The 24927-nt window shown below is 36.9% G+C and overlaps 3 protein-coding genes across 5 annotated transcripts in view; 2 read left to right on the top strand and 1 right to left on the bottom strand.

Moving 5' to 3' along the window:
• Positions 1–1216: 1216 nt before the first annotated feature.
• Positions 1217–10153, bottom strand: LOC101173140 (N-acetyltransferase 8). Of its 2 annotated transcripts, none has more exons than XM_023954957.2 (2): positions 10001–10153; positions 1217–2236 (listed from the first exon to the last, which is right to left on the bottom strand). In XM_023954957.2, exon 2 carries the CDS (start codon positions 2223–2225, stop codon positions 1554–1556), a length of 672 nt encoding a protein of 223 aa, XP_023810725.1. In that variant the 5' UTR covers positions 2226–2236; positions 10001–10153; the 3' UTR covers positions 1217–1553. The 2 variants fall into 2 exon arrangements, with proteins under 2 accessions (XP_023810725.1, XP_023810724.1); XM_023954956.1 differs by having other exon boundaries at positions 9773–10008.
• Positions 10154–14202: 4049 nt separating this feature from the next.
• LOC101172895 (uncharacterized) lies at positions 14203–18278 on the top strand. The gene is made up of 6 exons (XM_004068801.2): positions 14203–14386; positions 14546–14694; positions 14785–14858; positions 15410–15508; positions 16801–16899; positions 17270–18278. The coding sequence occupies exons 1-6, from the start codon at positions 14279–14281 to the stop codon at positions 17425–17427; spliced, it is 687 nt and encodes a 228-aa protein (XP_004068849.1). The 5' UTR covers positions 14203–14278; the 3' UTR covers positions 17428–18278.
• Positions 18279–21310: 3032 nt separating this feature from the next.
• Positions 21311–24927, top strand: part of slc12a5a (solute carrier family 12 member 5a) — a 146796-nt gene continuing 143179 nt past the window's right edge. For both annotated transcript variants that reach the window (XM_078947197.1, XM_023954949.2), the window contains exon 1: positions 21311–21725. In XM_078947197.1, the coding sequence (XP_078803323.1) occupies positions 21566–21725 (160 nt within the window). In that variant the 5' untranslated portion in view covers positions 21311–21565. The remainder of the gene's footprint in view (positions 21726–24927) is intronic.

Genomic DNA, 24927 nt, shown 5'->3' with positions numbered 1-24927 from the left:
TCACCAGCAAACCCTGCATAGACTCGACCTCCCACTGCATGCAGACATGCAGACCTGCTCATAGGGGTAAGATACCATGATACCAGATACCATGGGAAATCCACATGCATCACCACTGCTTCAGCAATGATATCCAGGGATGTGATTTCAGATCCTGCGCCCTGACCCAAAAGCAGGCGGAGCCTGATAGCCTCTTTGGGGACCTGTCCTAGAAATCGGCCGAAACCCTGGTGAGTGTTCTGATAGTCGATCCGGTGGCCAAAGTTGGCATAGGTGGCAGATATTTCAGGCAGTTGGAGCATTTCCACCTCTCCGGGCATCGAGTCGCGCAGTTCTGCTACAAGCATCTTATTTATTCCCACTGACATTGTTCCTTTAGTTGCAATGGCGACAAGCAGCAGTAGCAACACATACACGCTCCTAATGGCCCAGCAGTTAGCAGGGAAGGTAACAACAGCCATGAAGAATGTGATGCGGGCGGCAAGATCGACACTGGAAACCCACTCTCGTGTGTTACGGTTTTATGTGCCCAGTATCACTCCCTGTGGAGTCGCAGGCATTAGACCGATGACGTCAGCGAACCACTGCAGGTTAGCGAAGTTTCAGGGTTCATTAGTGATCCTCAGAAGCTCAGCTCTTGCATAGTTCTGGTTCATGCAGTCTTCATGCAGGACTAATGTTTCGGCTATTACTTGTTGGTGTGCCAGAATGACGGAGCGTTGGTAATCAACTCCTACACGGAATGTGCAAATCTGGCGAAGTCCAGTGGCCAAGGCAAGGTGGTGAATGTCAAGCTCATGGTTCTGCATCCTTTGGTCAGTGAACGGCTTCATGTCACAGCGGCGAAGGATGCATGGGTTTAACCCTCCTCCCCCGAAAAGATGCGAGTAGACTCCAATGTTGTCAGCTCGTCCAAATGGTATACGCTTTCCAAGGTCTCGAGGAGGTGGAACTAAGGTCATCTGTTTTACAATGGGACATGATACAATTCCGTGTTGGCGGTTCCTCTCGGCTATACGTTGGAGTTTCTCTCTGGTGAGGCCAGCATCCCCATCAGGCCATTTCTGTCCATATCTGAAAACCACCACACCATAAACTATGACTACTGTAAAGCTAAACAGATGCAAGTGAAAATGCTTCAGGAAACAAAACTTTTGTGGATTGCAAACAATCAGAAATATATTACATGAACATATCAGAAAACACAGTAAGACCACAGGATTAGAGCACATTTATTTAGTAATAAAAAAAGCATGACAGAATCTCAAAATATATATTTAAGTAAATGTTTTTTTAAAACTAAGAAAGATCCACCATTAAGCAACCCGAGTTGGAACAAAACGGATCAAAAAGATAAGTGTCTTCTATTTTTAAAAAGTTTTAAACATGGAAATCAGATTAGAATTTATTTGTACAAAGAGTAAAAATAATCTGGAGCATCTATGTGTCACCACCATATTCAATATAGAGGAATATCCTATGTATTACATTTCCTTTGCTGTGACAAACGCTCAAAGACTCTAAAAATATACATTTTATGTACTTATATAGAGTTAGAGGTTTTTTTCCATTTTTAAAATTGTGACTCTAGTCAGCAAAATAATCCAGGGACCAGCTTGTGTGTCTTTATGTGTTAACTTGAGTTTGAAGCCCAATTTTTTGTACAGGGCGACAGCAGCCATCTGGGTAGAGCTTGTTTCCAAAACCACTTTAGAAAAGCCTTGATCCTTGCAAAAGTCAATCACAGTCTGAGTCATCTTCTTGCCCAGGCCCATGCGTCTGCACTTTGGTGAAATTATCATTCTAAATAATTCCCCTACTTTTTCTTTTCCGCTCTGCTTGGCCATTACAGCCACAATGCCAAGAATCTGGGTCTTCCCATCCTGTTCGGCCTCAGCAACCCAGAAACAGTCACCTGGCCTGCTTAGGTAGTTCCCAATGATGTCTTGCATATCTGTCCGAAGTCTTTCCTGGACGTAGTCGTCAAACAGTTTGTAGCTGCAGTAGTAGATGAGAGTTGCCCACGCTGCTGGAAACAGCACTGCCACGAACAAAGAGCCGACGAGGTAACCCACAACACACAGAGTTAGGCTGATGAATATGTACAGAGGGCTGGTCATGGCATTTTGAAAACATGGATGGATATGCTCTCGTATGCCATCGCTGAACAAGGTCAACACTACGTCCTTGTCCTTTGGTTGATACCGTCGAATCAGCAGCGACATGATCAGGAAAGCTGCAGGAAAATATTTGAGAACAGTTTCATGTTAATGCAGCACATGTTACTGTCAACTTTCTGATTGAAAAAACTACCAAAATAAAGTCATTGAAGAAATAATTTACCTAATTTTAACTTCATATAATAAAAAAACAAGCCTTAATTTTATGGAGACCTATACTGTTCATAATTATATAAACAAATATGACCTCATGCAAATACACAATCAACCAATAAATCTCATAAAAATATAAAAAGATCATGAAATTGTGAAAAACCTGCACACTGATTTTAAATTTGCCAAGAAATGTAATTTTTTGCTTTAAAAACCTGTTCATTCTTTTAAAACAGCATTTTAAAATATTCATTTTTAATCATGTTGAATATTATTATAATTCTGTCTATTTTCAGAAACTCGGATTTCAAAATTAATTTTTTACAAATTATGTGTTTTTATTTCACATTGCTGTTTTTCAGAATGACTTGTTTATTTCATGATGAGCTTTTCAGCAGAACGAGTCTGTTAGTCAATCAAACCAGACAAGGCGGAGACACATTTGTGATTGGCTACTCCTTTACTCAGGCATAGGCAGCAGCACCATAACTACATCGATCGAAGTCTCTTCAGTGAACGTGATGGCGCAATGCTCACCCCTCAACACTAAGGGGAGTATGCACCTCAACACATCCACAGTGTTGCCAGATATTGGGCAGTTTTGGTTCTAAATTTGCAGATAAAAACGGCTTTGGGTGAGTGTGTATAATTCGGGTGATTTTGTGGTTGGTTCGGCGGTTTTCATTTTCTCGTGAAAATATAGTCGCGGTCTAAGTTAGGCTGGGTGGCTGTTGGCATTCCACTAAGCTTCTATGAACTGGAGTTCCTTGAATGCACCATACCGCGTGTGGGAGGAGCTACCAGCTAATGTTTTTAGCCTGATAGCCACATGGAGCGGTGTCTGTGCTTATCTCACTTACAATGCATGGATGCACAATGCACAGGGAGAATGTTAAGAGATCAGATTGATTTATTTTGAATAGTTCTACATGGTAACCATGTTTCCATGTTTGTGTTCATGAAATCATCCCAGAGAGTCTCTGCTTTAGCTCCTGCAGTGAAACTACGTCTTGATGATGGCCGCCTCAGCGTTTTTTTCTATCTCTATCAGAGTGCGCAGCGGAAGTGTGTGTGTATGTGTGTGAGTGCAAGAAGTTAACGGTGTGTTGCTCAGTTTGCCGGAAAAGTAATAATAAAAAAGGTTTCCTCCAAATGAACAGAGACTGGTTAGAGGCTCAGAGGGTCCGAACGGGGAAGTGAACCCCAAATCAAACCCCGGATCTCCGCTGCGTTTTTTTCCGACCACGGTCAGAAACGTCATCGCAGGAAAGGTTCAACATTTTCCCCAGAGGGAAAAATAAAATCAGAGGAACTGATTTATAATCATTGTCTCAATGAAAATAGCAAAATACACAAGGTTCTCTGACTGGTACACCGCAAAGGTATCCAGGAATATGAGTCGATTTCCAGGGATCAGCCAATGTGCGTTTAGATCCCACCCGATTTTACTGATTGACAGACATGTTCTGCTGGAAAAGCTCATCATTAAATAAACAAGTCATTCTGAAAAACAGCAATGTGAAATAAAAACAAAGATACTTTGGAAAATATTGATATTGAAATCCGAGCTTCTGAAAAAAGACTTATAATAATATTCAACATGATTAAAATCAATATTTTAAAATGCTGTTTTAAATAATGAACAGGTTTTTAAATCAAATCAAATCAACCTTTATTTATATAGCACTTTTTCAACAACATATGTCACTCAAAGTGCTGTGCATTAAAACAATAAAATTTAAAAACAAGATGACAAGACAAACCGTGCGACAACCCCCCCCCCCCCCCCCCCCCCCCCCGCAAAAACACACGCATCAATAAATAAATAAATGAATAAATAAATAAAAAAGTGGTAAAATTATAGAATGTAGCGACCATGCTTTGTCCTGACGTGGGGGAAACAATATTTTGGGGACATGTCCACATCAGCGACCCCCCAACCCAAGTTCACGGAGAACACTACCACAGAACCCCCCAGATCCGATCAAAAGAGTCAGACCCAGGAGATCCCCCTGCAGCGTCCCCGCTCACTGAGAAGGGTCAGTCACTGATGTGGAGGATCCCTCAGAAGAAAACACTGGAGTGTAATAAAATGTAAAAGGAATAAAATTAAAATATATATAAAACATGGACAAAAAACAAATAATTACATAAACCTTAATAGGCATATGAAATAGTAAGAGCGACTTAAAAATTAATAGAATAAATAAATAAATGTATTTACATACACATAAAACTAGTTAAAAGAAAAATAAATAGATAATTAAAATATTTAAAAAATAATAAATAAATAAATAAATAAATTAAAAATCCTAAAATTCAACTAAAAGCTAAATTAAAAAGGTAGGTCTTAAGCCTTCCTTGAAAAACATGAAAAGTCTCTGCAGCCCTGAGGCTCTCTGGGAGGCTGTTCCACAGGCGAGGTCCGTAAAAACTGAATGAGGCCTCGCCGTATGTTTTTGTTCTTACTTTTGGAATAACCAAAAGGCCGGTATCAGAGGACCTCAGGGTCCGCGAGGGCTCATACTTTAAAATCATGTCAGATAAATATGAAGGCCCGAGACCATAAAAACATTTGTAAACCAATAAAAGAACTTTAAAATCAATTCTGAATTGCACAGGGAGCCAATGCAGCGATTTTAAAATAGATGTAATGTGTTCCCGCCCTCTGGTCCTCGTCAGAACGCAAGCTGCTGAATTTTGCAGCAGTTGAAGATTTGCTATTCTTGTTCTGGGAAGACCAGAGAGCAGGGCATTACAATAATCTAATCTGCTGGTAATAAAAGCATGCATTAGCACCTCTGTACTGGCAAGAGAGAGAAACGGGCGGACTCTGGCTATATTTTTTAGATGATAAAATCCTGTTTTTGTGATATTTTTAATTTGTGGGATAAAATTCATCTCAGAGTCAAAAATGACACCCAGGTTTCTCACACACTGAGAAGTTTTGTAATTCTTTAGTTTAGATAAAACTATCTCTCTCTTGTCTTCAGAACCGATCACTAAAACCTCTGTTTTGTCCTGGTTCAGCTGTAGGAAGTTCTCTGCCATCCATGACTCAATGTCTAAAATGCATTTTAAGAGTGTGTTGACCGACTCTTCATCATCAGGAGACACAGCGATGTAGAGCTGAGTGTCATCAGCATAGCTGTGGAAACAAACGCCATGCCTCCTGATGACGTCCCCCAGTGGCAACATATATAGATTAAAAAGTAGTGGGCCTAAAATTGAACCTTGGGGGACCCCACAGTTGATGTTGAAGACCCTTGAGGAGCAAGTATCCATACTTACGTAAAAACTCCGATCTGTGAGATAGGAATAAAACCACTTTAGTACGGTACCACAGATGCCCAAACCTCTCAGTCTGTTGAGTAAAATACTGTGATCTACAGTGTCGAAAGCAGCACTGAGATCCAGTAGTACCAGAACTGAGAGTTTCTGACAATCCAGGTTACATCTAATATCATTTACTATTTTAACAAGGGCCGTCTCTGTGCTGTGGTTTGTCCCAAAACCAGATTGATATTTTTCAAATATGTTATTTCTATTTAAAAACTCATTAAATTGGATTAAAACAGTTTTTTCAATCATTTTACTTAAAAATGGCAAGTTGGATACTGGACGATAATTGTTATAGTTGTTTGGATCTAAATTACTCTTCTTCAGAAGAGGCCTCACCACTGCCGTTTTAAAGGCAGCAGGGAAGACACCTGTCTGAAGAGAGTAATTTACAGTGATGAAAGTCAGGTAAGGAAAAAATCCCTGAACTTTTCTTTGAGCGATATGGCGAGCACAGAGCGAAATTTTGGAAAAATACATGGTCTTAGATGCATTCTGGTGCATTCTGGCAGCTAGTTATTCACTTCTTTATCAAGAAACTAAGACTAATTGGAGCATCATGATTTGTCATTCAAACCCCTAGTTTGACTCTCCATTAAGGACTTGCTGGTCCCAAAAAAGAATTTGGAAAATTGCTCAAAGTAACACAATCCTACAATCTACGCTTTTCCTTAAAGCTGCAAAACATACAATTGCTAAAATATAGTAACATCAAAGCCCCAAATGGCAAAAAGAACACCAGTAACTATGATATTCTATGAAAATACCTCAGTTATTTATACATTATTTCTGCTTTAGAAATGACTGATGTACAACATCCACTTGCACTGTTTTCTCAAACTATAATTACATCAAAATATGGGATCTGCTTTAAACCATAATTCTATAACATAATACATCAATTCTTTAACACCAATACTAAGTAATCTGGGAAATATCAAAACAAACATACAAACTAAGCTAAACATTGTAAACATTTTTTTTTAAGGGAGTGCCGTTCCAAACCATCAAATACTTATAATTAATGTCAACTATACTGAACTAAATCATGGTAATTAGGAAATACAAATAAATTAAATAGAGAAATGTATTCAAAATAAAAACTGAAACTCAAAACTAAAATTGAAATTATTTCAAAATGTGGTTTTGAGATTATTTTACACAAAAAAGTATTTGACCTACACTACCTTAAAAATCTTTTTTTTCCAGCCAAGACCACTTCAATTTGTTTTTTATCGTCTTCTCACAACTGAGGTCGTGACCACGCTCAATAATGACGATGCCTGCCATTATTTTAACACAAATTTGATCGCAAACTCTTCAGATGTGTTTGTGAAAGTTTAGCGTGGGTCCGCCAGTTTTGGTCTCTAGGGAAGCAAGTCACGCTGACCACGTGGTGCAGACAGAGCCAATCAGACCCGTCGACGCATCCGAAAGCAACTAAAACGTCCCGTCATTGGTCAATTAGGCCGGGAAGACGAGAGATGGCCACGACCATAGAGGAAGCGATCTGCGGAGAAATATAGAAAATAAAGCTAAAATTGGCTGATTTCAGACCATTTTTTAATCCGGAAAGCGATTTGTCCGTAGAGATCAGGTCTTTAGTTCCCGGAAAGTACGTTCGGTTTGCTCAAAAACCCGGATTTCCGGGAATTCCCGGAAGACTTTCATCACTGAATTTACTATATTTAAAAGCTCAAACTCAAAGAAGTAATAAAATGTTTTCAACAACGATGTGGGGATTGGGTCTAAAAGGCAGGTGGTTGGCTTTAACTGGGAGAAAACCTGACCAAGTCCCACAGCATCAACCAGGACAAAACTTTCCAGTGTTTCCTCTGATAAATACCATGCTATAGATTCATTAAAAGCAACACCTTTTTGAATTAAAAGAGTAGATCTAATAGCATTGATTTTACTCCTGAAGTGGTCTGCAAAACTCTCACATACAGCATCTGAGGCTGCTATGGAGGACCTTTAAGAGTATCTTTTAGTTAAACTGTCTATTGTTTTAAAGAGAACTCTAGGATCGTTTTTGTTTTGTAAAATTAAGTTTGAGAAGTGGAAGGTCCTGGCTTTTTTTATTGCATGACTGTACCTCATTTGCTGTTCTTTAAAAATTTCGCGATGTACAGTTAACTTCGTTTTTCTCCACTTCCACTCCGCTCTCCTGCATTCACATTTCATGGCTCTGATTGGTTCGTTCTTCCATGGTGCTGCAGCTTTAGTTTTCAACGTTTTAGTTTTAAGTGGAGCTACAGCATCAATGGCTGGCTGTAGTTTGTTGTTAAAATGTTCAACCATAAAATCACATGATGCAGGTAAAATATGAGCGGGAGTGTGTGTGAACAGGCCCCGCCCTTTTTGTACTACATTTGAACTGTACCGTAATGATAAACAACCAGTAAACCTGTCTGCTTTATGCTGCTTCATGGTCTTACCCCCCCCCCCTCTCACTATCACCCCCCCCCCCCCCCTCTGACATCCCTCCCTCTTCTTCCCTTCTTTCCTTTTACGTCCGGTCCAACACCAAAGATTTTCAATCATGGTTGAAATGAATAAAAGTTTGGCCTCAATAACAAAAGGGGTTTGTTCAGTCATACCTTTGGTTTGTCTGAAGATTAATAACCCCTCTTGTTAAAGTAAAATATGTCCAACACAAGAGGCCCTCAGCTCTCATCTGCCTGCCTAGCTGTTGGACAGGACAAGTTAAAAGAAAAAAAAAAAAAAATATGAGCGGGAGTTTGATGTAAAATATTGATAAAATTTGCAGCCACATCAGGAGTTATGTATCGTTTCCTCACAGTTCTCGCTGGAGCTTCCTGTCGAGTAAAACTGGTTATATTAAAAAAATATACAATAGTGATCTGACACAGTCGAGTCAACAACAGAGGACACACTGCAGGACAGCCCATAGGTTATCACCAAGTCTAGAGTGCGCCCCCTGCTGTGAGTAGGCTGTGTGACATGCTGTGTGACATGCTGTGTGAAATCCATACAATGCAAGAGGTTAAGAAACTCCTTTGCATGAGCATCACTATCTTTATCAACATGTAGGTTAAAATCACCAGTTATTAAAACTCTACTATATTTGGAGTGTATTACTGATAAAAATTCAGAAAATTCTTGAATAAAACAGGAGGGAGGCTTTGGTGGTCTGTAAACAGTAACAGATAAGATAGATGGGCTGTTAAAAGAAAATGCATGATGCTCAAATGAGGAGTAGCTATGTAGCGTGATTGTTTTGGTTGTTTTAAAGCACAATGAAATATATTTGATAATATAGGGGCTAATTTAAAATCAGTTTGCAGGTTTTTCACAATTTCATGATCTTTTTATATATTTACAAGATTTATTGGTTGATTGTGTATTTTCATGAGGTCATATGTATTTGTTTAATTATGAACATTATAGGACTCCATAAAATTTTGGCTAAATGTGAATTTTACAGTATTGAAAATACGTGCAGAAGATTTCCTATGACTATGAAGAAAAATGCAGTTTATCAAGCATAAAAACTACAAAAATTTATTTTTATTTATTATTTGCTTTTTTCATGTCTGCTTTACGGATATAAAAAATTGAAAATAAAAATTGTTTTTGTAAAATAATAAAATGTGATTTATTTCAATCATTGACTGTGAGACACAAGGAGTTTGACTGTTACTGAGAATTCTCGTATAATTTGAAATCTTTTCTCCTTTCCTATTTTTTTTGTTCATAATTCATACTCAAACAAAACCCGAAAGATCATTTGTTTAAAATAAAAAGCGATTTTTTAAATTATGTTAGATTACTGTAGCATAATGTACAGCAGCCCTTTTAATTTGCAGCTTTTACTGCTCACTGTTAGCTAAAGTACTTCCGGTGCCCTCCACAGTTAGCATTACCGTTCGTTATCACGTCTGAAACAAGGCAGTTTAGCGGCTGAAGAATAGCTTAAAAGGCACCACAAGAATGAGCTAGCTAGCTAGCCTAACGTCAACACAGGCCTACACGTGAGCCACGAAGCACAAATAAAAGCAATTCATTCATCTGACAGAAACATATGAACGCCTCACAGCCAACATGCAGTTTGAAACCTGAGAAGTAAACTCCCTTACGGTCCAACAGGTGTAAATTATGTCCGTAAAGAGCCGTGCTTCCAACCGAGTGAGATAGTGACTCGAAGTGAATGCAGACAACCACAGCCAAACGCCGTTAAAAGTTAACATTTAAACTCAGAAATCTGCAACCGGTGTGTGTGTACAAAAAGATGCCCCTTAAAGTTTCTACTTATTAGGTCAAAGTACAAGAGACAGACTCATCCCACGTCCATCTTCCACACTCACCTGTAAATGAATCACTGCCATGATGCGTTAGAGGACCGAACTTTGATCCAGGAGGGCGTAACTTTCAAATGTTGGGTTCAAGAAAGATTATTAATTCAAAAATAGAACATCAAAGGTGCAAAAAAGAAATATCCCCGAAGCAGATTTCTTTTCTGAGTGCACTTGGAGGGATCATTTTCTTTATTTGATCAACAACCTTTATTAAAAATCTTGATTTTTTTTTTTTTGTTGGCTCCCTCTTATTTTGTTATTTAAATACTAGTAATTCCAACTCTCCAGTTGTAGCTTTTAAACGGACAAAATACTTCTCCAAAGAGACCAGGAAAATGTTTTACATGTTTTACAATACTGTATTTTTTATTCTCCTTTAATAATTTCAGATTGCAAATTTTTCAGAGTGCATTGCAGATCCCTTCAGCTCATGAAACTATATAGTAGTGGTGTAACAGTACACAAAAATTTCAAATCGGTTCGATTCAAGAAGATAGCTACACAGACAGTGCCTTGAGTTTATTGTTTTAAAAACTTGAGTACACAGTCTATCACAGCTGACGCTTTGTGTGATCACTCCACAAAATAAACTAGTGCCTAATGCCTATTATCCTACACACAATTCCCACAAGAGAGCATTTAATACTTACACATGAAGTTCATGTGGAACATTATGCATAAATGGGTTTTCAAAGGCACACAAGCACCAAAAGAAGTAACAAGGTTTCTTACACAGACATGTTTTGTCCCTCCAAGCACAAAAGGAGAACTTCAAGTAACCAGTTCTTTGAGTTAAAATAAATGAACTAAAAGAAACTGCAAAAAGGCTGTGAAAAGCATCACCGTTTGCTTGGTCACAATGAAAGTTTAATGTTTAATGCAGTTGTTGTGCTAGGTCTGTGGTCAGTGTTTCAGCATTCATCGCTGACATGTGATAAACTGGTGACACCAGTGGAAAAGGGACCAGAAGAAAATCTCTTTGAACATTTGCAACACATTATGTCACTTTTATCCTTTTTTTTAAAACATGAATTGTAGTTAAACAAGCTAGAGTTGGAAAATGAGGATACAAAAGAGAAAGGGGAGAAAAAAAAGAGTTAGAAGAAGTTGGAGGATGACTAAAAAGAAGGAATAGGGTAGAATTACAAAAAAGAGGCAACAAATTGCTGGAACTTTAACATTATTACTGTATGTTCCAAATTATTATGTAAATTATATTTAAGTGTCAAAAAATTAAATTCTTTGTTTTTCAATTAAGCTTATGGATAGTACTGTGTCTCTGGGCTCTTTGGATCACTGACATCAATCTCAGACACTTTTTAGGATTAGTTTGCCAGGTTAGTGGAACTAAAGTTTATTATTATTATTATTATTAAAGGAAAACCTACTCAAGAAAGACGTTCCACCTTATAAATCAGACAAACATTTTCAAGCAATACGGAAAAGGATCTGTCTGCTGCTGAAAAGTGTGAAATATTTAAATGCCTTAGACAAGGAATTGAAAACCTTAAATATTTCACAAAAACTTGTACTATTAAGAGATTTTTGGCTGATTCAGAGCACAGGGGTCTGTGGCTGCATGAGAGAGGTTTCTGTCAGACAAATACATCAGATCAAGAAAGGAGCTGTTAAAATACAATTACAAAGCAGCAAGAACATACTGTATTTGAAGCTGCTGGTGTCTCTGGAGTACCACCAACATCAAGGTGTGGGATCCTCCAGAGGCTTGCAGTTCTATGTAAACCTTATATTCAGCCACCCCTAAACAACACTTGCAAGCAGAAACAGCTGCACAAAATCATCTTCATGCAGGACAATGCACCATTTCATGTTGCAAGCAATACCTCTGCATCACTGGCTGCTATGGGCAGATAAGGAGATAAACTGATGGTATGGCCCCCATCCTCCCCTGACGTCAACCCTATTGAGAACATTCTGAGCATCCTCAGGTACAATATCTATGAGAGTAGGAGGCATTTCACATCCAAACAGCACCACTGGGAGGCTATTCTGGCATCCTGCAAAGAAATTCAAGCAGAAACTCCAAAAACTCCCAAGTTCAATGATGCAAGAATTTTGAAGCTGCTACAAAATTAGTGGTCTTATATTACATGGTAACATGACCTATTAAGATATTTTTGATTGTAATAGCTTTTGATTTCAGTAAATATGACTTTAATCATTCGACTTGTCCTTTGGACTGCATACCCACTTAGCTGTTTCAGTCTGAATAACTTAAAATTAAATAAACAATTAAATACACTTTTCTGTGTCCTTCCAACTTTGAATACAAAAATGTTGAATATTTTGTAGAGGTGTAACGATTCATTTTAATAATAATACTATTTATATCAGAATTTGTGGTTGATATGATTTTATATATATATATATATATATATATATATATATATATATATATATATATATATATATATATATATATATATATATATATATATATATATATATACATACATACACACACTTCTGTGCCGGTCCCAAGCCCGGTTGCTTTGAGAAGGTTGCGTCAGGAAGGGCATCCGGCGTAAAACATTGCCAAGTTTTTTACCATGCGACTCGTTCGCTGTGGCGACCCCTGATGGGAAAAGCCGAAAGAGAAAGAAGAAGAAGAAGAGGATATATATATATATATATTTATATATATATGAGTAACCAGTGTTACTCAGAAATAACTACCTGGTACTGAACAGTACAGGTGAAGTTCTCCAGATTCTTTCTATTTCTTGCAAGACAATTATGTAAAGTACATAATAAATGTGTACTGTAATAAGGAGCCAGAGTCAGGAGGATCCATGTGCATAATTTAATGGGGAGGGAGGCGGCTGGCAGACGTGGGTCAGAGACAGGTGAGAGTTGAGGATCAGGCAAATGCAGATGCAGATGCAGATGCAGAGGCTGGAAGAATGCTCAGAATTGTATGCCAGAGACACAAATAAGACACAAAAACTCTAAACTCTGTTGGGAGTGATTACTGATGGGAAACAGCTGTGGGGCTCATGGGTCTGACAGCAGGGGCTCCTGGGAAGTGGAGTGTAGAGAACCAGAAAGTGCTAGTACTCTGGAGATAGTTCCTGCTGATGGCCAGAGGGGGAGACAGGGGACTGATTCATGACATGTACAGCATACAAAAAACATGTATACAAGAATAATTGCCAATCATGATATAGATTTCCGTACATATCTTGCTCCATTACTCAGAGGCATGTACACTTTAAACAACTCATACACTTCTCATGCATTAGAAACATTTTTAATGTTAGTCTTTCAAATAATACTTGATTTAAAAAAAAACAGTAAGTTTTAGATTTACTGATGAATTAGACGCATGTTTGCATCTCTTCTGGTCACTTTTGTGCAAAAGAGTTCAAGTACAAAGTACCGTTCAGTCAACAGTGAAAACTTAAATTGTGACCTGTTACCAATTTTGTGACATAATGTGTATTCATTTTGACTTCCATTACTATTAGCAAAGCGATTGGGTAACACTGCAGTGAGGTGAATTATGAAAGGAAATACAGGAGTAAGTTTTACTCTAAAAACCTGAGTGACACAGAAGTAAAATGCCTAAAATGTTTCACACCCCCGGTCCAAACTCCACATTAACTTTAATTGTTATTGGACAATATATTTTATTATATTATAATGTGATGTTTCATCAAAAAAAGATCACTTTTTGACATGAATCTTGACCCGACAAAACTATATCAGGGCTGTTATTATGTGGACAGTGTCCACTCTATCAACCAGTTTTTACAGATTTTTGTATTTATTTATCTTTTATGTACTGGCTTTTTATTTTTTATAAAATACCATTCAACTTTTGATCACTGAGCTCTGGCTAAAGAGGACTTTTACGTGTCGTCTTGTAAGTTGCATTATTTGTGTTGATCCATTCTACACAGATACTGGTAATGCTTAGTAAACACAACAAGTGTTTTTGTGCTAAATAATGTCTGGAGAAGTATATTTCTATATTTAGCTGACTGATGTGAAATAATGCATTTATAGATGGATCGGTAAAAGGATAAAAGCTTTCAGGATCTTGCTTAGGTTTCTTTTTTATCTGAACCTTGAGCTGAGTTCAGAATGTACGGTATATTTGCAGAGGAGTGTTTAGTTTAAACAAACAGAAACGACTATTGTAAAAGTACAGGGGTTTAAGGGGTGGACAAACTTTGCAGAAGCTTTATTGGTCAAAGACAGCATTAAAAGGGAAGACCTCAAAAAGACTGCATTGACCACAACAGGAGGTTGCAAGCTACAACGATGAAGATTTTATGTACTGCTGTTGTTGCACTGAGTCTTGTGTCAGTGTGTCAGCCTGCATCGCTGGCATGTAACAACCTGCTGACACCTGTAGAAAAGAATCCAGAAGTAAGTATTTCTAAAAATTTGCAACCAATGCTAAATTTGTAGTTTTCTGTGTTTACATTAATTTCAAACTATGTCTCTCTTTTGAAATAGGTTTATGAAAATAACTTTTTAAACCAGAAATAATATCAAGAAAATTATTGTGGTCTTTTTTTTCATTAGCTGCTGGGGAGATGGCACTTGATTGCTTGGGCCTCAGAATCCTGTTTGGTTACTACTTTATTTAACACTTTAGTTTGGCCAAGCCTTGCAATGGATGTTACTTCTACAGCTAAACTAAACACTTATGATTACAATATAAAAGTCAAAATGTAAGTATTGTCCTTTCAAAGTTGTTTACTTTTTTCACAATTACTTTTAAACAGTTTTCTTAATGTTACATTTTTGTAAATCCTGTGCAGGTATGGATACTGCTACAATGAAACTCAAACCTTTTTCTACGAAAACAGCAAAATGTTGGAGGTCGACAGCAACAGTAAGAGTTTTGTTTAACATATAGATTTATATGCAGAAGTAATAAAAAAAGTCTCTGTCTATTTTTGCAAGTTAAAGCCAATTTTTGTTTATTCATTTCTGTACTGAGGATCATAACTTACAAAGACATTTATTTTACTTTAAGGCTCTAGGCTTCTCTCTAGATACTCTGTCATGGACCTTCTCTACAAAGACTTACAGAGAGCTACAAAGACACAGTGCAGCTCTTTCTGACCTTTTCAGTACTTTTCTCGCAGCGCCGTCAAAGCACATGTTAGATCTATAATACTCTTTCTTTGTATTTAACCATATTGTTGCTCATAAAAGCTCGTTTTTTACCTCAACCTGGCTTTAACATTTTTACTACCACAAACTATTTGAGGGAAACTTTGTCTATTTCCACATTACATTTACCCTGTGTGCCTTTTCCACTTCATGCAAGCTTAACATACTAAGTACAAAAAGTCAATAACTTCTTACCTTACTGCAGCAGAAATTTTACTGCATATTTATAAATGAACCACTAACCACAGCTGTAAATGTTTTTAACAGATTCCCCAACTGGTGATCCAGATGTTCTCCTGCAAACAAGTTGTTCTGACTGCATCATTGTAAAGTCCAAAGATACTATTGACACTCTCCTACTTTTAAGTAAGTAGAGCCCAGGGGGAATCTTTCTCCTGTCTTGAAGAATTTATTTTACTACTACGTAGCAGTGGATAATAATGGAAGAGCAATGAAATGTAGGATAAAATAATCAGATAATGCAAGAGGGATTAAAGATGGGAGTGACAAACAGTTAGAAGGATGAGAAGAGCATGAGGACAGTGGACATGTGGGAAGCAATGGCTAAATAAATGAAAGGAATATTGATAGGAATAAATGGGTAATAACCTGTGTGTAAATATGGATGTAACATGAGTCATTTAGTAATTGAACACAGTTCTGTTCAAGAACCTTAGCTGTCTTCAAAAAGGTCATGCTCAAAATGACCACCTTTTATGGAATTTTCACTGTTACTTTAAAAAATTTCTTAGGAATAAAAAATACTTTCTGTTTTAACACAGGTTTAAGAGTGATTAAATTGACCACAGCGCACTTGTGGCACACCTTCCATTTTGTGCCCAATTTTGACTCTAAAGTATGGTTTATGATTATAGAAATGTGCTGCAGCACCGATTACGGGACCTGAGAACTGTACAGTTGCTTTGAACACGACAGTTTGTCATGACATCAATTAAGCAGCACAACCATGTAATACCTGGCTCACAACCAATCAGGCCTTCATGTGAATGCAAAGCTTGGGTGCTTTGAAACCGTTTGGGGTGCAACAAAAAAAAAATATAATAAAAAAGGGAAGTTCCCATTTGGAGCTAAAACTGAGTATCTGCTCTTCTCGATGTTTATAAACCACAAACATAAATAGTTGCATGTTGGTTAGTGGAGCACACAGAAGTTATGCCTGGGTAAGAATGGTAAAATTAGTATTTTGAATTAAAACAAGAATAGAAAATCCCTGTCTTGTCTTAGTTTGGTACATATATTGTGCAATGTATGGATCTCTAATTACCAGACACACCTATTATCACCAGTCAATGTAGCTAAAACGTTTGAGCAATAATATTATGTCACATCATAGAATTAAAAAGGAAATCAGTACTTCATGTATAACAATCGTCAAGGCGGATGTAAGGGATTCAGCCCCTACACTTTGCACACAACGGTGTGTGCGAACAAATGGGACTTTGCATTTTTAAAAGTAGAGCATGTTTGTTGATCCCTCAGACTAAATGGTTTCACCTATTGCCATAATACATAGCAATGTGTTCTAGTCTGCTGAACATGTCATTTCATTTTTATTAAGTAAGATTTATAGGATGTGTGGTCAATTTGAAAAAACAAAACAATTCCTTTTTGTTTGTTAAAGATGTCTTCTCTAACAGGCAGGAGAAAGAGCATCTCTGAAACTGAGCTGAAGGAGTTTGAGATTCAAACCCAGTGTCTTGGCTGGTCCACAATGAAGATGTTGAACACAGAATTTGGTGAGGATTCCATCTACAATTTATTGATAAAAAAAAAAAATAATAGCACAGACTATAACTTTACAATTACAATTGTGTGTGATAAAAGTGGTATTATTGAGAGGCTTTCAATCAAAGCTATGTAAAAACAATAAAACTATTTTTCTGTTTATTTTATTTTATTAAAATCAACAATAACAGTAAACAACAATATAAAATAATTCTTACTAGATTAGCATTTTGTTCCTTGAAGCACCTTAGTTTTCCCAGAATCCATTGTAACAGAATTAATTGTCTTTATTTTTGTGTTTGTTTGTTTGTTTTGCAATAGGGTAATTTAACAGAAATAAATCCATCCATCCTTTAACCTTGCTTTCAATATTTTTTATAGACTTTGACAACTGCAAGATCATCCATGAAGATTTGTCTGACGAAGAAGCCGAAACTATGGGGTTAAACATCTTATCAAACATGTCTGAAAGGATTTCAAACATGTATTATGATATATATTATTGCATCAAAAACAAGTTGCAGTCCTACTTTCTCTAAAGGATCAATGACTGGTACAACTTGGCTGGATTTCATCCCAGTACATGAATGTCGATGCAGAAAACTAAATCTGTGAATTTACATGAAGGGGAATACAAATTGTGAAACAATTATCTTATCTGCGGCAGAAAAAGGACATTCAAAAATACAGCAGAAAAAGTGATTTTTTAACAAATACATGTTTTGAAATAAAGATACATTTTACTGTCGTTACATAAAAAGCTGTGCTTCAAAGTTATCCTTTTTCAAATACTAAACTTTGGATAAATTTATAACCTTAAAACATTGCAAGACAATTTCAGCAAAGAATTTTAGACAACCTGGACTGATTAAAAAATATGTATTTTGAGCAACCTGAAAGATTATGTGTTAAAAGATTATTGACTTGTTGCTCCAATCAGATTTTAATGGACCTTTAATGCTGTTGACCATGAAAATGCAGTTGACACACTTTTTTAAAACTTTTCATTTAGTAAGGTGGTGGTAAAATCAATTACAAGCAATAGGTGTTTTTGGCAACAAGAAAGAAAGAGTAAAGGTAACTGAAGAAAAGAAGAAAGGGAAGACCAAAAGTTGAGTTAGAAATAGAGGTTTTAGACATGACATAACCTTTGTTGAAAACTCAATCAACTGACTCAGGATTTAGAGAAGCTGAATATGCAATTTTGTTCGCACAGCATAAACCAATGCTCATACAAACTCAGTATTGCTGCCATATTGATGTTTTCTGTTAGAATGATTTTTAGCAGTGCACAAAAAATAAAATCAATCTTTTTGTGTTCGTATTTTTTTGCTTGGAGAAAAATAATCTCAGTAATCTGACCACAATAAACCAGTATTATAAGCTTGTATGACTGTTGTGTTAATTTTAGTATGATATATATTTTTTTATTGTTCTGTAGTTTACCAGGCCTGGCCAAATTGTCTAAAGTTTTTTGCCTAATGGCCTTTAACGTTTAATGTTTGCAATCCATAAATATTTCTAGCGGAACCTGTGTTGCAGCGGTATTGTCTCTTAATGTACTCTTAGGACAGAGAATGAATGTTACGCTTCTTTGACTGAGAGCTGAGATCAGGCTTCGTTTGTTGTTGCCTAGCAACACCAAGTCACTAATAGCAGAGCGAGGATTTATTTTAACCACAGTGAAGTTAGCTTCCGATTGGATATCCAACAGATTTTTGCCTAGCAGTCAGCAGTGCCTCAGTGTGACTTCATGAAAAACCCTGATGATATCACAAACCTCAAATTAAGAGATGAATCATTGGTAACATCCAGCTTTGGAGTCTAGAACCACTTGGCTTAGATTTCTAGGGGGAAAAAAATCCCCACTTCCTCTGTTAGTCATTTGATATCCTTCATATTCAGGTCCTTAACGAGAGGATTGGAAACTTCAGAGTCCAGCGCAGTATTTCGCTGTTCTTAGGACTGGGTTCTTCTTCAACAACATCCCATCTCAATAGCAGGAGAAGTCTTTTGTGTTGCTCTCTCTGTGCTAATATTAGGTTGGAACTAAGTGAGTCACATGAATGAAAAGTTAATGCAGAAAAACATTTTTTCCACAGCGAACGAACGACTGATTTCACATAGAGATAAGGCAAAAATACATGAACATGATACCCCATGTTCTTCCTCGTTCCGTATGTTTAATAAGGATGTAAAGATATGTATTGAAAAATCAATCGAGCACTAGTAGAAACAGCAGTATTGGTTGATAGCCAAAGATAGAGACAAGATTATGCCTTTAAAAAAGAATAAAATCAATCTGGAAGTAATTAATAAGTTTCAATCAAACTAGGGTCTGCCTTTTTTATGTACATGTGATACAAGCAAAAAGATGTCCAATCACAAGCTTGCTTCTACTAAGTTGGGTCAACAACAGTTGGTTGAAGGAGAACCACGGTGAAGAATGTGTGTTGTGTGGACTGTATCTTATCGCAACCAAGTTGGTTGAATCTTTTATGAATTGAACAGGGAACCACATATCGAGATGCGTATAGAATCAAGGTTAAAGACGCACACCCCTATTGTTTTAGGTTAATAGTAAAATGTAGGTTTTGTCAGACACTATAATGACTGCTATGTGAGTTTGACATTAAACTAACTCTGTCACATTGGCTTAAAGCATGGATACAAACAATACGTTTCCAGATGGAAAAGTCAAAATTATGTAAGAGCCTTAAATATCATTAATTAATGACAAATGAACATTAGACAACCATTAATGTCCCACTCTAATCATCATTTCAGCTATTCTAAGAGTGTTCCCAGTGGTTGTTTAATTATGATTATACCATTTTTACCAACAAAATCAAAAACCTTTGTTGTTTTCCAAGACAGTGGTCCCCAAACCGGTACCGGCCCGTGGGCCACTTGGCACCGGGCCGCAGACAAAAAAAATTGCATACACTAATTTCGATTAGTTCTGTTTTGTTTATTTTCTGATACAAATGGAATTTTTACATTGGATTCTGTTCAGCACATCCATCTGTCTTGACACGTCAGGTGACTTCAAGCAGCTGCTCGGACCACACAGTAAGTAGTGCTTCAAAGCTTCAATGCCAAACAATTAAAAGTATTTGCAAAATTCTTCAGGGAGAAAAAATACAGAGATGAAACCCAAGAAGAGCCTTTGACTTAAAAAAAAATCAGGTTGCTATTTACAGACAAAACCAAGAGTCTTCCTCCAAATATTGATTTATTGAGACAGTTGTTCCTACATACCAGAAGCTGCTCTGCCTGATACACGGCGACTGACTTTTGAATGTTTCACACATGTAAATAATAAAGTTGCAGACACTGTGGATTCATGTTTTTTATTATATTTTAAAAATAACAGTTTTACAACAGTTGTGTCATTTTATTTTGCTTTATTTATCCTTCACACCTTAAAAGCCGCATGCGGCTGATTTAGTATCTGGTTGTCAGCGTCCACTTTGACATAAAAGGCAAAAACTTCATCACAACGTCTACGTTTAAACCAGCCGCAAACTTTTGACAGAGAATGAGGATTCAAGGAAGACTGAATAAAATTAAGTTGTTTCTGATTTGTGTAAACTTGTTAAAGGGACATGAATTTTCCTAGAGAAAGGGTGAATTAGGGAAGCCTCTGTTAAGAAACTTGAGTAGAGATAACATTCCTTTGTGTTAAGAAAACACATACAGATAAACAGGATTTATGTAGAAACTAAATATGAAAAATCTTTTTGCCACAAAAGGTCTGAGACCTTTGAGTTCTGTGTTATAATGATTTTCTATGAAAAAAAAAAGTGTTGCTCTTATTGAATTGTTTACAAATCTCAGAAACAACTTCTCACACACACACATCTAAACAGAATTTCCTGTAGTAGCACTTTTAATTTGAAAAAATTAGAAATGTGAACTCTGGCCCCATTCGAAACGGGTAAATATTGTCTGACATTAAACCGGTCTGTGGCCTGAAAAAGGTTGCAGACCACTGATCTAGGACATATTTTCTGCAGAGCAGATGTAGTTCATTAGAAATTCACCTCAGAGTTGTATGTGGGTCCGTTGGCGTGGAGTGAGACAATCCCGCCTCCCATCATCTATCTATTTATGCACTCTCCCACTAGCTTCCAGCCCACCACATCCTAAACCTAAAATTATAATAATGTTGATAAATATTGGGCTATCCAGCTGTGCAGTTTTGATCCAGATGCCAGTTAGAGCGAGGAAAAAGAAGACACACATGGATCTTTTTTAGATGCATCATTAAGGAGCAAAGCAGGAAGCTTGTGGCTTGTTGTTAGTCCTTTGTCACATCTACAATCTTTTTCAAAGTACATGTTTTCATCTGCCCCTGATTCACAATTATTCGAATAAAGAAATAAAACATAAACATCATAACGGGTCGGCATTAGGACCCATGAGCGCGGCTGCCTGCAGACACCGGTTGATGAGATACTCCACTCTGCATTACATCTCCAAGATCCAGACAAAGAGCGCTTTACCTGTCCACGATAAAGCAATTTACGGAGGATTAAGTGAATCGCTGCAGTGGACTGTCACATTAAGACAGACAAGGGTATTTTTGATTTGTTTGTTTTTGTCTGAACGTGTCACTCCCTCCGCTCCGCACCGTGGCAAGAAGACTCGACGCTTGTCTCCCGGTCGACAACCATGAGCCAGAGGAGGTTCACGGTCTCCAAGAGCGACGGCGACCCGCGCCCCGCGGACATCCAGGGCGAGGTCAACCAGCTGTTTGAGGGAGACGAACCAACCAGCAACGCCTCGGAGACGGAGGCTGCCGCCGGTGCTGAGGTGGTGGTGGTGCTGAAAGGTAAGAGGAGAACCTCACGCCGGTTTCTCGGGGTTAGCGGTTGGCTCCAACTAAGCTAGCATTCCAGACACCTGTGTCCTGTTCTGTTCCGACAACTCTCCTTTCTGCGCTGCGGGGCTTTGAATCTCTAATAACCACGGAGGGTTTTTACTCTCCAGCTGTAAACAACAAAGTGTCAAAAGAACAAGGACATAATCCTTCCTTTCTGTAGAATCGGAATTCTTCTTTCCAGATGTTTTTGTTGATGTATCGTTGACAGCTCGGTTGTCTTTTGTGTTGTTTTCTGTCACTAATTGATCTTAGTACTACAGATTGGAGTAGTCATGTCGAACCCGTTCATCCTGTTGATTTTCCTATTTTAGACTGGAGGCATCACATGTGAACTGTTTACATGAGAGGTAAAATAAATGTGTTTTTTTTAATAAAAAAAAAAAGTAAAAGAAAGTATTTTATTTGTGTTGTTTGTCATTTTTATTTATTTTATTGTTTGTTTGTGTATTTATTTATTTATTCATTTTATTGTTTATTTGTTTATTTTTGTATTCATTTATTTATTTAGAGAAATAGGAGCTTCTACTGTGGTTAAGTAAAAACAAAAAAGACCTAGTTTAGCTACAGTCAGTTGCAATAAAGAAATAAATATAAACAACTCAATAGGGTTGGAATAAAAATAAAATAACCATTATCAAATTAGTCTTTACTTTAACAGTCAATTGAAAAAAAAGTGTATAAAAGACCTGCTTCAAATTAAAGAATCCTGTTGCCTAATTAAATTTACGACTTAGGAATTTAGAAAAAAGACAAAAATGACTGTCTAGGCTAGTCTGGGTTATTCTAACTTCAAACTTAGGTATATGCTATATTGCAGAAATGCAAAAGTACCATTTTAATTGGAGAGAGAGATAGAGATAGATAGATTATTGATTGATTAAAGAACCCTTCTCACACTGGTGGATTCTCGCCCGAGCTCTGGTCCTCTACCAGAGGCTTTGGAGCGTGATGGTCCTGCACAGTATCTGAGCTGATTCATAGCACATCCCTTTTTCTGAATAAGTGTCCCTAAATATGTCTACAAAAATAGTTTTACTTTGTAACCTTCTAAGTTAAAAGTTTTCTAGAAAACAGCCAAAACTTTATGATTTCTTTATATTTCAACTTTTGTCGCTGATAGAGCTTTGTTTAATCACATAAACAGTGGGCCAAAAAAGTATTAGTCACCAATTCTCCAAGTTGCCTCCTCTTAAAAAGTATAAAAGAAGTCTGTAATGTCCATCATAGGTACACTTCTATAGGGCATCAAATGTAAAAGTTCTTCAAGTAAAGATTACCTAACAGTATTGTCAGATTTAGCCAGCTTTTATTACAATATATGCATCATTTTTATTACCTCTATGCTAGAATTTTACTACAAACAAATGTGCTATGTTTGTTATTTTATAGCATTTTGATTAAAATGCTAACAATAGAAAGAAAAAATAAATGTTAAATATAAATGCTAAATATCTATCCATTTTTGATATTGATTAAAAGTTTTAAATTAAAATTTTAGATCAGAATTTAAGTCTAAATGTTAAAACCAAAGTTACATGTTAGCAATAAATGTTAAAATAAATGTTTCATTTGAATGTTTATGGTACATTTAAGTATTCAACAAAAATTTAAAGCTAAACATTTAATTTAAACATTTGGCAAATGTGTTAATTTGGCTACACCTATCAAAGGTGTTTTCAAATGTAAGCCACGCCCACACCACCTTACAGAGACACGCTGCAGTCTTTACAGTCATCGGTTTGATATTTATCTGTGCTGATTTTGTTCCATGGAATACCAGTAAAACTCATTATTCTGGGTCGATGCAGTGCCCCGGCCCTAGGTGGAGGAGGTTAAGGATCTCGAGTCTTGTTCACGAGTGAGGGAAGATTGATGGGTGGATTGGTGCAGTGTGTGCTGTCATGCCGTCTTTGTGCCGGGAGTTGAGTCAGAAAGCGGAGCTCTCAATTTACCTGTCAGTCTTTGTTCCAGCACTCATCTGTTGTCATGAGCTCTGGGTCATGATCGTCAGAAAAAGTTTCCAGATACAAGCACTCGAAATGCGTTTTCTCAAGGTGGGTGGGCACTTCCTTAGACATAGGGGGAAGGGTTCTGTCACCCGCTGGGAGCTAAGAGTAGATCTGCGACTCCTTCACTTCTAGAGGAGCCAGTCGAGATGGCTCAGGCATCTAGTTCAGATGCGTCCTGGATACCTCTCTGAGGAGTTGTTCTGGCCACCATTTGTCAACATTAGTCACATACTGCCAGCAAGGAATGGTTCGTCTGTAGGATCGTTTTGTTCCCTGCCTGGAGGCTGAGGATTAAACATATTGCTGTGGGTTTTTTCTAACTGTTATAGTCTTTAAAGACCCACTCTGATCATCTTTTGACCTATTTTGAAAGCGTTCCCAGTGGTCTTTTAATTATTGTTCTCTTTTTAATCAAAATCTATATATATATATATATATATATATATATATATATATATATATATATATATATATATATATATATATATATATATATATATATATATATATATAGTATTTTCTACACCACAAATAAGGTAGATAAATAGATAGAAATAATTTATTCCAGACTTATGGTCCAATCAGTAAAAAGGAGGTCACAGACCCTCTTCATTAAAAAGGCACACTGTCAAGAATACACAAGTTGAGGAATAGTATATGAAAAATTACAACAGTTAATAAAAAAATAATTAATTAAAAAGGATAAGAATAAAATAACAAGATAGAAACATTACTTATACATACCCCACCATAAAAAATCCATTACAATGACAAATAAAAAGACAGTGTTTCCATAAATTTAATAAAGGTCTTTTTCTAATGGCCTTTTTCCATCTGTTGCTGATTTGCACTGATTTGAATGAAGAAAAACGCAGGATTTAATTTTAGCTTATTTTTCTTTAATTTTCTGCAAGTCCTCCATCGTCCCAAATTTTCATTGGAGTGGCTTTAAACAAACAAAATATTTTTCAAATAATTTCATAATACCTACAAGTTAAGGACGATTAGCAAATTGGGAATGATGTGGTTTCTCTTGTTTTATAACAGTCAGGAGTTTGGCAGCACTGATTTTTTAATGGTGGGAAGAGAATGAGGGGCAGTGGGTAAGTAATGATCGACTGTTACATGAAATGAGTTGGAGG

The sequence above is a fragment of the Oryzias latipes genome, chromosome 5 (assembly GCF_053564925.1).
Source record: "Oryzias latipes strain Hd-rR chromosome 5, Olatipes_Hd-rR_3.1".
NCBI classification, from domain to species: domain Eukaryota; kingdom Metazoa; phylum Chordata; class Actinopteri; order Beloniformes; family Adrianichthyidae; genus Oryzias; species Oryzias latipes.
This window is presented reverse-complemented; position numbering and strand designations above follow the sequence as displayed.

Coding starts and splice junctions, on each gene's coding strand:
- LOC101173140 (XM_023954957.2), bottom strand. CDS start 2,225: ATGTCGCTGCTGATTCGACGGTATCAACCAAAGGACAAGGACGTAGTG.
- LOC101172895 (XM_004068801.2), top strand. CDS start 14,279: ATGAAGATTTTATGTACTGCTGTTGTTGCACTGAGTCTTGTGTCAGTG. Junction 14,387..14,545: donor CTGTAGAAAAGAATCCAGAA/GTAAGTATTTCT, acceptor TTTTTTCATTAG/CTGCTGGGGAGATGGCACTT. Junction 14,695..14,784: donor TACAATATAAAAGTCAAAAT/GTAAGTATTGTC, acceptor AATCCTGTGCAG/GTATGGATACTGCTACAATG.